Raw genomic sequence first — 16,688 nt, 5'->3', positions numbered from 1 at the left:
AACACAAGTGCAGGAATGCAATTTTCACCTCCAAGTGTTAAGGCTGCTTCAAAATAATCCTTTGGATGAGTAGAGGAATTAGAGGGGATGATTTCCCAGAAAGGCAGAAATATTCCTGTGTTTTTCAGCAGTTCACCAAGTGTTTCCCACAGGTTTTTTTTTTTAATGTATTTTATATAAAAAGTTGATCACAATCAGGGTCTTTTTTTGGGCATCACCAGAATTGATTTTTACTCTGGAGGGAACAGAAAACACAAACCCAAACTGGTGGGAGGGAAACCTCTCAGCATGAGGAGTGCAGGGGAACTCAGGGGTTGGAAGGAAATGTTTGGGGCAGGAACCTAAACAGGGATCTTTGGAATGGAGAGAGAACAAGGGAATTACAAATACCAACACACATCAATGTGGCAAAATGACCCTCTGTTCTGGCTGAAAGTGCTCCAGAAAGCTCTGAAGTCTGGAGCAGATTTAAACAGTCCTATCACCAAAATGAATAAGAATTAAGAAGGTAAATTAATTCCTAAGGGAAATCACTGTAGATCTCATTAGCTCAGGAACAAGATACCTTAAAACTTTTAATTAAAGATAATATTTACTGCAAATGAATAAGAGTTGGCAGGTTTCAGCAGAAACCATAATCTCATTTATGCAAAGTTTTCTTCTATTAAGGCAGACATCATTAATCTCATTGGAGATGCCCTCCAGCCTGGCAGAGCTGCAGCACGAGGAGCTCCTCACAGAACTCTTTTAATCTGCACAAAGGAGCTGCAGCTGCAGCAGCCCCAGACCTGGAGAAGGGCTGAGCAATTAAAGAGATCTCTGTGCAAACACAGCCCTGCATCCCTGGCACCCAGCATCCCATAATGAGCTCCTTCCTGCAGCTGCAAAGGGAACAACCTCTGCAGCCTCATCCCCCAGATCCTGCACGGGATCCAGGGAAATGGGAAAAGAACAACCTCTGCAGCCTCATCCCCCAGATCCTTACAGAATCCAGGGAAATGAGGAATTAACAACCTCTGCAGCCTCATCCCCCAGATCCTGCACGGGATCCAGGGAAATGGGGAATTAACAACCTCTGCAGCCTCATCCCTGGGTTCCTGCACAGAATCCAGGGAAATGGGAAAGGAACAACCTCTGCAGCCTCATCCCCCAGATCCTGCACGGGATCCAGGGAAATGGGGAATTAACAACCTCTGCAGCCCCATCCTTCAGATCCTGCACAGGATCCAGGGAAATGAGGAATTAGCAACCCCTGCAGCCTCATCCTTCAGATCCTTAGAGAATCCAGGGAAATGAGGAATTAGCAACCTCTGCAGCCTCATCCCCCAGATCCTGCACGGGATCCAGGAGAAATGGGGAATTAGCAACCTCTGCAGCCTCATCCCTGGGTTCTTGACAGGATCCTGGAAAATGGGAAAGGAACAACCCCTGCAGCCTCATCCCTCAGATCATTACAGAATCCAGGGAAACAAGGAATTAACAACCCCTGCAGCCTCATCCCTCAGATCATTACAGAATCCAGGGAAACGAGGAATTAACAACCTCTGCAGCCTCATCCCTCAGATCCTGCACAGAATCCAGGGATATGAGGAATTAACAACCCCTGCAGCCCCATCCCTGGGTTCCTGCACAGGATCCAGGGCTGGAGCTGCTCTGGCTGGGAGATTCCATCCCTGGGAGTCAGAGTGGGCACAAGATGAACCAGGGGAGTGTGGGTGATGTGGAGGGCTGGGAACAGCTGTGGGAAAGTTCCACATCCCTGTCCCAGGGGTAGAAATAATTTCTTTTTTCATGGCTGAGTTCAGGGAATCGTGGAATGGTTTGGGTTGGGAGGGATCTTCAAGATCCACCTGGATGGGCAGGGACACCTCCCACTGCCCCAGGTGCTCCAGCCCCAGTGTCCAGCCTGGCCTTGGGCACTGCCAGGGATGCAGGGGCAGCCACAGCTGCTCTGGGAATCCCATCCCAGCCCTGCCCACCCTCCAGGGAACAATTCCTTCCCAAAATCCCACCCAAACCTGCCCCTGGCAGTGGGAATTCATTCCCTGTGTCCTGCCCCTCCTCAGATTCCCTGCAGGAAACATGCCTGGGATGACCACTGGGATTAGAAGAGCCTGGAGTGTTTCCATGGCAGTCAGGAGAGGAGATCCTTGTTCCATCAGGATCCATCCATGCAGGGACATCAGAGGGGAATGAACTGAGGCTGCAGCACTGTGCAGATCACAGCAACCAGGTGATTCTGCTCTCAGCTGCTGGAATTCCCTCAGATCCCAGGGTCTGGGATTCACTCCAGGCAGGAATGCGTCTGGGCAGGGAATGCTGGGCAGGGCCAGGGTCACCCTGATGCCTTCAGCTTTTGTATTTCCCAGATTCTGCACTGTATTCCAACAGTGGATAACCCTGAGCTCCACACACAGTGCCAGCAGCTCTGCTCACAGCCCAGGCACACAGAACAATCCCTGTCCAGCCCCAGAGCCAAGGACAGCGCTGCAGCTTCAGCCCAAACCGTGCAAACAGCAGGGAATGGAGGGGAGAAACTGGGAGGGTGGGGCTGCACAACCTGGGGCTGGAATTGGACAATGAACCCAGCATGGAAAGGGACCAAAACTTATAAAAGTGTGAGAACTTGTGACTTGGGGTCCATCTTGTGTGTAGCCTCAGCTGGGCTCTGTCACTGCCCAAGGTGTGTCCTGTAAAGGCCTTTTAATAAATCCCTGCTTTATTCCTTTATCATTTCCAGCCCCTGTTCCAGGTACTCTCTGACAGGAATCGAGCCCAGGTGAGCTCTGGGGGTGAGAGAGCAGCAAATGAACCAGCTCAGGGAGGCAGCTCTGCCTCTGCCGGGCTTCTCACCACCAAATCTCCTGCCAGCCGGGATGGGCTTTATTGCTCACACACAGAACTCTTGAAACAAACTTCATTTCAAGCCACACACGGAATATTACAAATATTTTAGTAACTTCAACCTCTGCACTGCAGCAACTCAAAGATTCTAGAATTATTTAAAACTGCTCTGAAGGGAAAGTTTATTCACACTAAAAATGCAACAAGCAGTGTTTGTAGCATAGTGATTAAATCATTTACAGTGGTCATTTATTAATGACTTGTCAATATTCTGATCAGCAGGGCATCCCGCCCTCCTCACGCTGGATCCCTGCAATAGGCGCTCCTGGTCCCTCACCGCAGCCTCTCGCTGCTGTCCCACGTTCCGCAGTTTCCAGCGGCCGGGAGGAGGCCGTAGCTTTATTTTACTGCCATCTACTGGAAAAAAATGAATTTTTTCTCAAATCGCCGAGGAGCGGGACGCCCCGCAGCCCCGCTGGGGCCGGGCCTGTCCCCGCCTCGCACTCCCCAGGACCGGGGCGCAGCCCGTGGCAGAGCGGGGCTGCGGGCGGGGCTGTGATTCCCGCGATTCCCGCATTTCCCGAATTTCGGGAATTTCCGGAACTTTCCCGATTCCCGGGACCCCTCTGGAGCGGCGGCCCCGCGGTCGCCATGGCAACGGCGGCGTGCGGGGGAGCCCCGCCCCTCGCGGCGCGCCGGCCAATGAGAACGGCCGGGTGAGGTCACGTGCGCGGGCGGGGCGGAGCGGTGCGCGGCGCGGTGAGGAGGGGCCGCGCGGGGCTGGGGGCGCGCAGAGCGCAGCGGCCGCCGCCATGTTCGGGGGGCTCGGGAGGTGCTTCGAGGACGATCCCTTCTTCAGGTGAGGGGCGGGCGGCTGCGGGCCACGGCGGTGAGGCGGGGGGGACCGGCCGAGAGTGGGCTGAGGCGGTGGTGGGCTCCGACGGGCTGGTCCGGGGCTGGAAACGGGCGGGCGGGGTGGGTATGTGGGACCGACCGTGGACTGAGGCAGCTTCGGGGGTCGGTGCTGATTAAAGGGGTCGGGGCGGGTTAAAGGGGTCGGTGCCGGTGGAAGGACCGGGATCCGTGCGGGTTAAAGGGACCGGGGCAGGTGGAAGGACCGGGATTGGGGCAGGTATAACGACCAGGGCGGGTTACGGGGTCGGTGCCGGTGCAGGAGCCGCTGTCGGGGCCGTTGGGCCGCCCGTGTGTCCCGGCCGGTACCGCCCGTGCCCCTAAAGCCGTGCGGGGGTTAAACGTCCTCAGCGAGGTTCCACGGCGGAGAGCTGAGTTTGCCTCCCCTCTGAGCAGGGAAGGGTTTAATCCACGTTTTGCACAGAGGAGATCTTCACCTCCTTGCCGGAGATCCTGGAGTTTGTTTGCTCTTCGGGTCCCTGAGTACAGGTTGTGAGCAGTGCAGCTCATCCGGCTTGATGTGCGTGTTTTTAATTAATTGCTCAGCCACAGGCTGTGTCTGGACTCCTCTCGGTGCCGGCACTGCTTAGAGCACCAGGTGTCCTTCAATTACAACTTTGCCGACGCGTGTGAGAGCACTGATGGTAAATTGTCTCCCTGTGCTCGTTTCCCGAGGGGACGGCGCTGCTTTACCCCAGCAGATTGGGTTTTTATCCCCTGTGAGGCACAGGTAGTTCAGAGAAGCTGTGGTGCCACATCCCTGGAATTGTTCAAGGTTGGATGGGCCTGGAGCAGCCTGGGGTGGTGGAAGGTGTCCCTGCCCATGCAGGGGGTTTGACAGGACCATCTTCTAGGTCCTTTCCAAGCCAAACCATTCTGTGATTCTGTTTCCATACTGTGAGCACAGTGGTGGTTCCTGTCTGTGAACTCAAGTCAGGGCCCAGTTTATTCCCTGTGGGAATCTCCTTTTGCCACAAATATGAGTAGTGAGAGATGCAGGTGCTTCTCCCCTCATCCAGAGCTGCTGAATTACCTGCTCTGGCCCCATTTCATGTCTTTGGTCAGAAACTGTGATTTGTAGTGGATGAAAATGGGATCAGAGCACGCTGAGGAGCATCAATAATTATTTTAAATCTTAGAAAAAAACTGTCAGGAATTTAATTAGCAGCTGGGATAAGGGGCGGGTGAGGAAGGGAGCAGCAGGCCTGTGATGTGGTTTGTTGTCTGCATCTCCTGGTTACTGGGAGCTCTGGCTGGGGCTGCTTAAAGGAGAATCTCCTGCTGAGCTACAGCACATTCCAGGAGAATTCCCAAAGCACTCTTGGTTTCTAGGAATATTCCTGCTGTTATAACAGTTTGTGAGCTCTGTGCGGGAAACTTCCGTATGCAGATCCTCTGCATGAAATTAAAGTAATAATAGAAATTATGTCTTGTTTGAAATAACAATTGCTTATTTATTAATTTATTCCTTGTTATTGTAGCCACAAGGATTGCAGGAGGTGGAGGCAGGGAGTGTGTGTGAAACACGAGCTGGAAATTGAGACTCATTTTCTCAGCACTGTCCTGTCAGTCTGCTTTGCATACAGTGAAGGAAATGAGCTGATTACCTCAGATAAGATTAGCTCCAAAATGGAGTCCTAATGAGCTCCAGCTGCCTCATAAGGAGAGAGTTTGGTGCTGGACTGGAAATAGTGCCTGGGTTGGAGCCCTGTGGAGCAGCTGTCCCAGGGAAGCAGCAGTCAGTCACTCACCCAAGGGTGCAGGGCCAGGCTGGGCTCCATCCCTGACACCCTCCCAGGTGCAGGGGCTGCGTTTGCCCTGCCAGCTGCACACTCTGGGTTTGATTCCCTTCAGTTTGTTGTGCCAGGTGTTCTCTCCAGGGGGAATCTGCAGCTGCAGCCTTACATAACTTCCTGAGTGGGGGAAAAAATCTAATATTTCCATCTAATAGCTAATAAAAAGAAGCACCTCTAATACAAAATACAATTTACAGAAGTACTAAGTGGGGTTTATTGTTCTAGGACTGATTTTTCATGCACTGAGGTAAGCAGTAACGTTATACTTGTGTGTTTAATGTCAGGTGAGGGTCAGCTTAATACATATTAGACAAAATTCTGTTACTGCAGAGTGCTGGAAGAATAAATGTGTAAATTGTTTGTCTCCATCCAGAATTTAATTTTAAAAATAATTTAGTGTTCAACACGTGAAGGGCACAGATGTGGTGTGCAAAGCCCTGTGAACCCCTCACTTTCTCCTCATCACTTCTATGCTATAACAAAAATCTCAGCCTTCTCATCAAAAGTATCTTCTTCCCCCCCAAAAAAAGTCATATTTAAGTCAATAATTGCTAAATTAGAGTGTCCTACACCACCTGCTCTCCCATGAAATCTGTGCTTGGAGCAGGGATCTTCAAATCCTGCAGGTCACCTGCAGAGGCTGGGCCTTGTTCAGTACATCAGGCAGGGTGAGCTCTCCTCTTGGAATTCTGGCTTGAGTTTCAGTCATTGGAAGGTTTCATTCCTTGGAAACTTTGGAACCACCAAGGTTTAATTCCACATGGATTTTCTGTTCCCTTTCCATTGGTTTTACCTTACTCCAGATCACACGAAAATTGGGGTGTTTCTTTTGAGGCTTGATACATTAATTCTTTTTATTAATTACTCCCTAAGGTTTGGAATTGAGGGCCTTTTCTTCTGTTCCCAAGGCTGCCATTCCTCAGTTTGTGTCTGATTTCTGTCCCTGGTACCGAGGAGCTCTCTGTGTGTGGTAACCAAACCTCTCTGGGGTTTGGGATCTGCTGCCATGGTGCACATCCCGAGGTGGTGCTGGTGGGATTCCTGCCCTTGCCTCATGCCAGCACTTTTTCCATCTGTTCTTCATCCTGGGCTGGGTGAGCTCCTTATCAGCCAGGGCTGGAGCCAAGGCTGGGGAGCAGAGCAGGGGCTGCTCCATGGCATCACTAAAACATTTTCTGGGCTAGTTTAAGTCTGGGTATAGCTTAAAGGGATATTTTTGTGTTGAAAAAAAAATCCTATTTCAAAATAATTCCAACCTCATGTTCGTCTTTTTCACTTGAAAGGGAAAAAAAATAAATGTTAAGTGTGACTTTGGCACAGGATCAAAGCAGCCACGTGATGTGGGAGCTGCTTTCTGTGGGGCTGGAGATAAGGGGTGGGAGCAGCAAAGCTGGGCAGGAGATAACTGGGCTGGAAGAGTCAGGAGCAGCCTGGAGCCTTTCCTGTGAGATGGCCCAGGAAAGGCTCTGCTGTCCTGGAGGGCGTGGGGAGTGCCAGGAATTGAGGGGAAGGAGGATGAGGGGCTGGGAAGTGACTGTTCATGGCAATAAAGTGTTTGCAGTGGGCTGGCAGGGAGGAAGATGAGAGGAAGGAGGAAATGAAGCGGGGTCATTTGTGTGGGAAGTGTTCATTTGCAGCCTGGCCTCAGGCAGCAGCACTGCTCATACCCTGCACTTCACAAAAATCCCTGCTTTGCTCCTCTTTGGGCCTTCATTAGGAATATCAGGGCTTGTCCAGCTTGCAGAGTTAGGGCAGTTGAGCAAGGTTTTCCCTGCAAGCCAAGCTTTGGAAATACTGGTTGGAGTTTGGAGTTCTGCACCAGTGGAGGAGGGGGAAAATAAGAGGAAAAGAAAAAGGCAGTGAGAGTCTCCTTCCTAAGCACAGGAAAGAGATCCAGTGGGAATGGGATTTGTGGAGAGGGAAGGCACAGGTGCAGCAGTGGGTGACTGTAGGAGATGGAACTGGCCTGAATTTAGGGGATAATGGGTGTTTTTGAGCATGTGGGACAGGGAGAAGGAAAAGTAGGATGGGAACTGCCAGCAGGATAAATCTGAGGGATGAGGGGGGATCCAGTGGGACATGAGGAGTTCAGTGCATAGGACTGTGCTAAGCTTTGGAGGATGAAGGGGCAAAACTTAAAATAAATTATTTTCTTGTTAGGTGTTGAAAATAGTGATAAATAAAATGTGAGCCAGTTTATGGTTCTGGCAGGTTGGGGTGAAAGGAGAACAGCCTTTCTGCAGCTAAGGATGGATATTTCTAGAGGAGATGAGGGAAGAGGAATAAAAGGAGAGAAAATAGATCTCAAACGCCCAACCTGAGAGATGGGAATGGAAGAGGAAACCAGAGTTTATCAGGAATGGGAGATTGCCCGGTTGGGTCCTATTAAAGTAAAACATTTGGATAAAAAGCCCCTATGGAATATTAAAGAACAGAGTTTGAACTGTCCTGGAGCCGTTGTCCATGAGCTGCACTAACCAGTGCCTCTCTGGCGTGCAGGGATCCCTTTGCTGCCCACCATGAGCACATGAGGCAGGTGATGAGGAACTTCTCGGAGCCGTTTGGGCAGGAGCCGCTCCTGAGCCTCCCGCAGGGAGGGGAGAGACCGGCGGAGAGGAGAGCGGGCGGCAGAGCCCGGCAGGACTCGCAGGTGGCCACCAGGGGCCCCCGCGGGGTAAGTGATGGCCGGGGCTGGGGGCTGCTCTGGGACGGGCATCCATGGGGAACAGCCCTGGGTGTGCCCCTGGGACGGGCATTCCTGGGGAACAGCCCTGGGTGTGCCCCTGGGATGGGCATTCCTGGGGAACAGCCCTGGGTGTGCCCCTGGGATGGGCATTGCTGGGGAACAGCCCTGGGTGTGCCCCTGGGATGGGCATTCCTGGGGAACAGCCCTGGCTGTGCCCCTGGGATGGGCATTCCTGGGGAACAGCCCTGGCTGTGCTCTGGGATGGGCATTGCTGGGAACAGCCCTGGCTGTGCTCTGGGATGGGCAAACAGCCCTGGCTGTGCTCTGGGATGGGCAAACAGCCCTGGCTGTGCTCTGGGATGGGCATTCCTGGGGAAAGAGCCCTGGCTGTGCTCTGGGATGGGCATTCCTGGGGAACAGCCCTGGCTGTGCTCTGGGATGGGCATTGCTGGGAACAGCCCTGGCTGTGCCCCTGGGATGGGCATTCCTGGGGAACAGCCCTGGCTGTGCTCTGGGATGGGCAAACAGCCCTGGCTGTGCTCTGGGATGGGCATTGCTGGGAACAGCCCTGGCTGTGCCCCTGGGATGGGCAAACAGCCCTGGCTGTGCTCTGGGATGAGCAAACAGCCCTGCCTCTGCTCCTGGAGCCCCCTGCATCTCTTGCATCACTCAGGGAAATGGAAGGGTTCCTCTCTCTGTTGGTTCCCTCATGGCACATCCCTTATCTCTGCTGAACATCTGTCTGGGTGTACTGATCACTGAACAGATATTTAATGAACAAACTGATCACTTATGCAGTGCTTGCTTTCATAAATATAATACATTAAATGTAAATATAATACATTAAATGTTTCTGTTAGAGAAAGGCATTAAACATGTCCCACATATTCTCTACATGTGTTTCCTTTTCCTGTTACCTTAAAAAGGTGCCTGGTTGTGGCTGCCCTATCCCTGGAAGTGTTCAAGCCCAGGTTCTGTCCAGGTCCCTTCCAGCCCAGCCCATTCCAGAATTCCATGATATATTTTGCATTTCAGTCCCTTGTGTGCAGCTGTTTCAGTTTGATCTCCACAAGCCTGGGTTTCACCACCTCAGGAATATCCATCCATGGATGTTTAAACCCTGTTTCAGCTTTGCAGCTGGAAATAAACACTTCGTGCTCTGAATTTGGGCTGATTGTTAATATTCTCTCAGATACAAACTTGTAAGAATTAAAGCTCAGGGAAATTTGTGTGGAATTCAGTATTTCTGTGTGTCACCAAGTGATGGTCTGTGTTTAACTGAAGTGTTTTTTCAGCTCTGGGCATGCAGGACCATCATATCTAAGCCTTATCTAGAGCTGTATTTATAGAGGATGAACGTTGGGAGCTGGTTCCTCTCCCTGCAGATACTCAGCAGCTGCCTCCCTGTTGCTTTCATGCTTCCCCTGGATTTGCAGAGGCTGTTGGAGAAAGGCAGGTGACAGGGGCTGGTGGCCAGGCCAGAGCTGGAGCTGAGCCTGTCACCTGCAGCTCCAGAGGGGAGCTGGCACATTCCTTCCCCTGCTCATCCAGTTCCTGGCAAATATAGAAACTGCATCTAATGAGGGCAGCATCCTTCCTCTGCTGATCCTGAGGCTTGGATCAGTGGTGCCTAAAGCCACATCAGAGCTTTTCCTTTAGAGACAGAACCTGTCAGAGCTCAGGGCTTGTGTCCCTGTTCTGCAGTGAGGGACAAAGTGAGGCCCAAACCCTTTATCTGTGGCTGCAGCCAAGTGGCAGCTACAGGAGCTGTGTGCTAACAGAGTTCCACAGCTGCCAGACCCTCCCCAGGACCCTCTGATGTTCTCCTGGTCACTGAAGAGTTGTCAGATCTCACACCAGACTCAGCACTTGCTGCTTTGCCTCTCAAACTGCTGTTCCACCAAGGACTGAGACCTTTAAAATTACATTTCATGTAGGAAGAGGTGGAGCTTTGCTGCCATGTCAAAATACACTTTGTTCAAATTACTGACACTAATTAGTAATGTCCTAATCCTGTGTTTATTTAAATTGCAGCACGCCTAAAACTGCTTTGAAAAGAACCAAATTATTGGGACAACACAAGGAGTGCCACTGTAGGATTCAAATTTAAAACTGCTTTTCCTTTCTCCAGCATGTTTGTAGTTCAGTTTTTAGGGAAGGAGGAATGAGCTAAAGCATATTAAGAGATGCTGTTAATTGTTTTTTTTGATATCTGATTATCCTGTATATCAAGCAAATGTTTAACAGCTTTTAGTGGCTTTTTAGTGTTATAAAACAGAGTTTACAAGCTTTGTATGCCTAATAACTCTTACTGGTGAGGACTTGATATTGAGAGAAAAAAAATTATTTACAGCTCTGCCTAATCTGACAGAAAGCTGAAGAATTCCTAAAGCTATTCCAGAACTGGAGAATTGCTTTTTTTCCATTAAAGTTCCTGCCAGGGGCTGGGTCCTTCTGGCACCCCTTATCTGACTCCCCAATCTGGCTTTCCTGGAAACACCCTGTGCTTCCCAGGATCTCACTGCCCTGCCATGCAGGAATCCTCAATATCAGTGGGATCATTTGTTATTTGTTGATTTTAATCAGCTTTCAGTGCTGCCTGAGTGGAATGGAGCATTGCAGGGTGGGGCCTGAAGTGTGAAATCAGCACAAAGGCTCTTGTGGGGTGCAGATGTGTGCCAGGCTCTAAGTACTTTTCACACACTCTTATCAATATTTATTAGATGTGGTGCCAGTTATCATTTTCTAATATCATCAGTATAATATATTATTTCCACATACCAGGAATTAATTGATTAATTAATTAATTACCAAGGCCCTCCTGAGTGATTTTGATTAGATGAGAAATGTTTCATGTAATCTGCTTCATATAAAAGTAATTTCTGCTGTTCCTGATAATAATTCCAGGTGTTGCTCCTTTTTTCCAGGCCACCAGCTTCTCCCTCATGCCCTTTGCAGGTTTTAGGAGAGGGGTTAGTATCCGTGGAGTAGCTCCTGTGTAAGCTGTGTGTAAGCAAAGCATGGCAGAGGCTGAGCTCTGTGCTTGCATCCCGCTTTTGGTGCTGTTCTCAGTTTGGGAATGAGAAAATCCAGGGAAAAAATCCTTCCTGGGGCACTGACCTGTGGGTATGGATGGGATAATCCCTAGGGAAGCTGCAAACCTTGAGTGCTGCTGGGGAATGCAGCCCCTGGGGATGGGCTTGGGGTGGTTTCCAGCTGTGCCTTGGGCTCTGCAATATCCTGCTCAATATCCATCATCTGTCCAGGGCTCTTGCCCAGAGCATTCCATTGTCTTCTACTCAAAAAATAAGTTGAAGATTTTCTGTCCTTTAATTTTACTTCATTTCGAGCTTAAATGCAGCTTTAATTTTGCAACATTGAAATACATAACTCTGGAAATGAATTGATTGAAATTTAAACCCTGAAGACTCATACAGGACTTTCAGAGCAGAAGTTGGTGAGGTTTATGATTGGATACTTGAATATCCAGTGAACATTTTTGTTAAATAAACTCATTTTTTGTCCAGTTTGACATCTGAGTGACAAATCTTCCACTTTGATCTTCCCAATATTTCCATCTTAGTCCAACTCCCTCCATTTCCTTTTGAAAAGATGCATTTTGGCTTGTCTGTGTGTGAAGTGCATTCTGAAAAGCTTTTTGAGTTAAAATGCATGTGAAAGCCAGCTCCAGGACTGGGAGAGTTGAGACTGTTTGAACTGGAGTCTTTTTTTTTTTGCCTTTTTTTAGTGGGATGCAGATTTTATGGATCCATTTTCTGCAATGGACAGGATGATGTCAAACATGAGGAACAACATGCTGGAAATGCACAGGAAATTCGTGAGTTCTTTTGAAAATCATTCTGGAATTTATTGCACTGGAGAGTGCCAGTTATTGCAAATATTCCTCAGAAAATAATGCCAAGAAAAATGGGATTACTCTCAAGAAGATAGTAAGAATTAAAGAGGTTTTTGCCTAGATTATATTATTATATTGTGTTTATAATTTTTCTTTATTCTTTGAAGATAAAACTGAAGTTTTATGTGGTGCCAGGAGGGTTAATTTTGTGAAGGGATATTTTCCATAATAAAATAATAAGGAATAAGTCTTAGCCACAAGTTTGAAGTTGCAGTAACGAGCCTGCCTTGCTTTGTAGGATGACCTGTCCATCCAGCCCGAGGGACACAGTTTCAGCTCCTCCTCCATGGTGACCTATTCCAGAGTGGGGGATGAACCTCCCAAAGTTTTCCAAGCCACGAGCCAGACGCGCACGGCTCCGGGAGGGGTGAGTGCTGCAGGAGCTGGGCCCTGCCCGGGTGCAGGTGCAGCACAGCAGTGGCTGCAGACTCCTGGGATTTACAGACTCCTGCCATCACTGAGCTTGCCTTGAGTCCGTCTGTGCCCAGTCCCCACCTTGTCACTGTGTGCCACCTCCAGGCATGGGCACCCCAAACCTCCCTGGGAGCCCCTTCTGATGTTTATTCACCCTTGCCATGAGGGAATTCCTGCTGATGTCCCACTGAGCCTGCCCTGGCCCAGCCTGAGGCTGTTTCCTCTCCTCCTGTCCCTGTTCCCTGGGAGCAGAGCCTGACCCCCCACACAGCCTTGACTGCACAAAGAAAATTCAGGGATTGAGGAAAACACAGGGCTCTCCAACCCTGCTCTGTGTTAAAGGTCTGATTTCCTCCCTGTAATCTTGTGTTCTAAGTACACCCCAAAATAAATTACAGTCCCATCCAAGGCTGGGAAAACAGAGCACAGAGCAGTAATTTTCCAGTGCCCTTCTCTTTGCTGTAATGAATCCTTTTCCTGTCCACTTAAACTCCAGGAGAGGCACTGATTTATGCAACCCCTGCCTTGAGAGCACCCCTTTGGCCAGACACTTACATAACCCTGAGCTGCAGCTCCCTTGCAGCTGTTGTGTCTAATCCTGCTGGGAACTGGGAGTGGGAATGTGAACCTGGCCCGGGCCATGAAAGCCTAGACAGGATCCCTAAAGGCCGTGGGCAGGATTGGCTGGGAATGTGTCCCAGCTCCAGCACAGCCCTTAGCACAAGGCTGCTAATTATAGCCCAGGACACTGATAAGGGCCAGCCTGCCTTCCAAGCCAGTCAGCACCACAGCTCAGTAATTGGTTGTTCCTCATGCTGGGAATTTTGGCATCAGGTGTTGCTCTTGTGTTGCCAAGGAGAATGTTGGAACCTTGGCTCTGTAGCATTTTTAAACTCGGGTTTTTCCCCAATAATTAATACCCAGTTAAAACACCTGAGGTGTTGTTTCATCTTCCTCTCTGGTGGCCAAAGGAAAATAGGCTTGATTTATGTTTTGTTGGTGTGTTCACAGCCAGCACAGGAAATGAGAGAATTGGAGAAGCCTGGAAAACTTGACTTTTGTAAAGGAAAGATATAAAATTATTGGGGGAGGATTTAACCCTTTGCATGGGCGTGGAGTGCCAGGACAAGTGGGAATGACTTCACTGCAGAGAGCAGGGGTGGATGGGCTATTGGAAGGGAATTCTTCCAGGGAAGCTGTGGCTGCCCCTGGGTCCCTGGCAGTGCCCAAGGCCAGGTTGGACACTGGGGACAGTGACAGGTGTCCCTGCCATGGCAGGCGTGGCACTGGGTGGGCTTTAAGGTCCCTTCCAACCCAAACCATCCTGGGGTTCTGTGAACTCTTTTTACCTCATTTTTAGTTGGAAGGACACTCAGTTCCCCTTTTTTTTTTTTTAAACAGGTTAAAGAAACAAGAAAAGCACTGAAGGATTCTGAAAGTGGAGTGGAGAAAATATCTGTTGGTCACCACATCCAGGATCGGGCTCATGTCATCAGAAGATCCAAGAACTCCAAGACTGGGGATGAGGAGATGAACCAAGAATTCATCAACCTGGATGAATGTAGGTCTTTTTAGGCAGCTAATGAGCTTTACAGTGTTTCACACTCTGATTTGGAAGTTCCAGCTTGAGATATCTTAAAAGGCACCTTTAAATCCAAATTCTCTTTTACATATCCCCAAAAACAGTTGTAGGCCATGTGGAGAATTGTGGATGACAAAGCTTAAAATCGCTACCCAAACCCCCTAATAGTCATTAATTTTTTATTCCTCTCTTAATGAACATTTCAAATAAATGTGTTTGTTTTCCAGCTGAGGCTGGCACCTTTGATGAGGAGTGGCAGAGGGAGATCATGAAGTTCAGGCCTTGCCGAAGCAGAGCAGCTGTGGAAGCTTCAAGGTCCAGGAGTGCCCATTACAGCCCCAGGGAAGGTGGATCAAGAAGGTAAAACCAGTTCCCTTCAGGATAAGGAAATTCCAGCAGCAGAAAGAAAATCCAGTTCTGGAGCAATGTTCCAAGAGGTTTTATTCCTCCTGTTTCCATGGAGATTGTGACCATTGCTGTTCTTTTTCCAGAGAGAAGCCACTTGGAGCTCCAGGATCCAGGGTGCCCAGGGATTCCTTGGAGGCTCTCAGTGTGAAAGGAACTCCTGTCCCCCTGAAGGGCTCCAGGAATTAACTGTCCCCATTCCCTGGGACAGAGGTTCCCTGGAGCAGATGAATGGTGCTCAGTGCTCGTGTCCATAAAAATACACCTGGATTTGTGACCAATCTCTGCTCTGTGTTGTGCCTTTGCTCCTCCTGCTTCTCAGTGTCCTCAGCTCCTCAGTGAATTCCAGCCCAACACCTTTCTGCCTAAAAGCACTTTATGGAACATCTCCAAGCCTGGTCAAAACAGCTTGGATTTGCAGAGCTGATCTGCTCCAGCTGCACCAATCTCAGGCTTTACTAAGCCTGGTACTGCAGCTCCCCCTTCCCACTCCGAGTTGCACAGAAAGCAAATGTCCTTTATTTTAGGTTGCTGAAATAATTACTGATTTTCTAGGTTAATTAATAGAACTTGAATACAGTGTAAAGCACTACTTCAAAATCATATTATAAATTGTTACAGAACCCCTACATTCACCGTGGTGTAACATAAAATGAGAGGAAATACTGAAATATGCCAATACTTTACATTTATCAGAGTTTTTATGTTAACAAGCTGTGCTTGCACCTCATTTCCTGTGCCTGAACTGTCAACTTTGTATTCCTGATCCTTTGTTTCCTGTGGAGTTAGCCCATCATTTTCCATTTTGAGGATTGTCTGTAGTATTTAATTACTGTAATTATCCTGTAGTAATATCAGTGTCCTGAGATCAGCTGCAACTAGGAATTACTCATGGGAAAAATACATGGGAGAAATGAGTTTAACTGGAATGATTTCACCATTTCTTGTGTTGTAAAGAGCCCTGGATACAGGAACCCCTCTCCTTTCTGTGTTCTTTGTGTTTTATTGAGAGTAGAATGACCCTAAATCTACATTTGATAGGAGTTTAGAAGAGCCAGCAGTGCCTGAGACTAGGAAAATCCTGGGGTTCCAGGTGTTCAGTCCCTGTACTGTTCTACCATGCAGAACTAGCCCTGTGGTGTAGCAGAAAGAATTTCTGTAAATAAAATAATATAAATTAATAACACTAAAGCTTTACATAAATTCAAGGCTCCATTATAATGTGGCCTTTAAATTACTGTTTGTATGAGAGAATAGGGTTTAATAAGTTAAGAGTAATATTTGTTTGGCCAAAAAGCCTCTAACTCATATTTAATCTTCCTGCAGTTTCCCCAGGTTATTTAATTAATGTTTATTAATGTGCAAACCCAATCAGTAGCACTGCTGTTGAGCTCTGAAAAGGGAAGGACTGTTATTTTCTTGTGGTCTCTTCCTGAATTAGAGAAGTATCAGTGGCAGTAAGTTGATGTGATCAATATTAATGGCAATAATTGGACCCTTTAATGAGCTGTGGGGGTCAGGGGGTTGGACACCCCTTAAAGTCAGAGCTCAACCCAGGGACTCGTTTTCCATCCACTGGAGACAACGTGGATTCTGCAATTCATTTATGAGATAATCTTCTCAGTAATTAACAGCAACAATCTTGGAGAACTGCTGCTGTTAAATTGAAAATACACCTGATAACTCTGATTTTTGTGTGAAATAAAACAAGCACATCCTGGGTTTGAAGCGACAGTGGGAAGAGGTGAATATTTCTCCAGATCCCTTTGCTACACCAAGACTGTTCTCCAATGTAAGGCACAAGTTGTGCTCTGTAAAAGCATCTGAAACTGCAATTCTTTAATAAAGTTATTTATTATTTATGGGGTTTGTTGGTTTATTCTACACTGCAGAGGGACTTGTGCATTATTTAGTTTGGGCTGCTTTGAAACAGTTCAGGGAAGGAACGCTGGGCTCTGGGAGGTGCCCCTGCCCCTGGAGGGGTGGAATGGGATGGGATTCAGCAGAACCACTCGGGCATTCTCTGGAAATCCTTCCATTTCCAGAGGTGACCGTGCGTTTTCCACAAAAAATAAAAGCTTGATGGAACCAAACAGTACGGAGAGGGCCTCTGTTTCAGAGCTGCTCCAGATA

At 48.7% G+C, this 16,688-nt stretch overlaps 1 protein-coding gene across 3 annotated transcripts; it reads left to right on the top strand.

The window, feature by feature from the left end:
- Positions 1-3,550: 3,550 nt before the first annotated feature.
- On the top strand, positions 3,551-16,417 carry MLF1 (myeloid leukemia factor 1). 3 transcript variants are annotated; one of them, XM_071438250.1, is made up of 8 exons: positions 3,551-3,703; positions 8,052-8,226; positions 11,166-11,210; positions 11,987-12,076; positions 12,393-12,521; positions 13,970-14,129; positions 14,378-14,510; positions 14,642-16,417. In XM_071438250.1, exons 1-8 carry the CDS (start codon positions 3,657-3,659, stop codon positions 14,742-14,744), a joined length of 882 nt encoding a protein of 293 aa, XP_071294351.1. In that variant the 5' UTR covers positions 3,551-3,656; the 3' UTR covers positions 14,745-16,417. The 3 variants fall into 3 exon arrangements, with proteins under 3 accessions (XP_071294351.1, XP_071294349.1, XP_071294350.1); XM_071438249.1 differs by lacking the exon at positions 3,551-3,703 and adding an exon at positions 7,309-7,942; XM_071438248.1 differs by lacking the exon at positions 11,166-11,210 and having other exon boundaries at positions 3,567-3,703.
- The last annotated feature ends 271 nt before the right edge of the window (positions 16,418-16,688 follow it).

The sequence above is a fragment of the Agelaius tricolor genome, unplaced genomic scaffold (genome assembly GCF_023055355.1).
Source record: "Agelaius tricolor isolate 1412-34295 unplaced genomic scaffold, bAgeTri1.0.p SCAF_12, whole genome shotgun sequence".
NCBI classification, from domain to species: domain Eukaryota; kingdom Metazoa; phylum Chordata; class Aves; order Passeriformes; family Icteridae; genus Agelaius; species Agelaius tricolor.
Note: the sequence above shows the minus strand (reverse complement) of the source record. Positions and strands in the feature narration are given on the sequence as shown.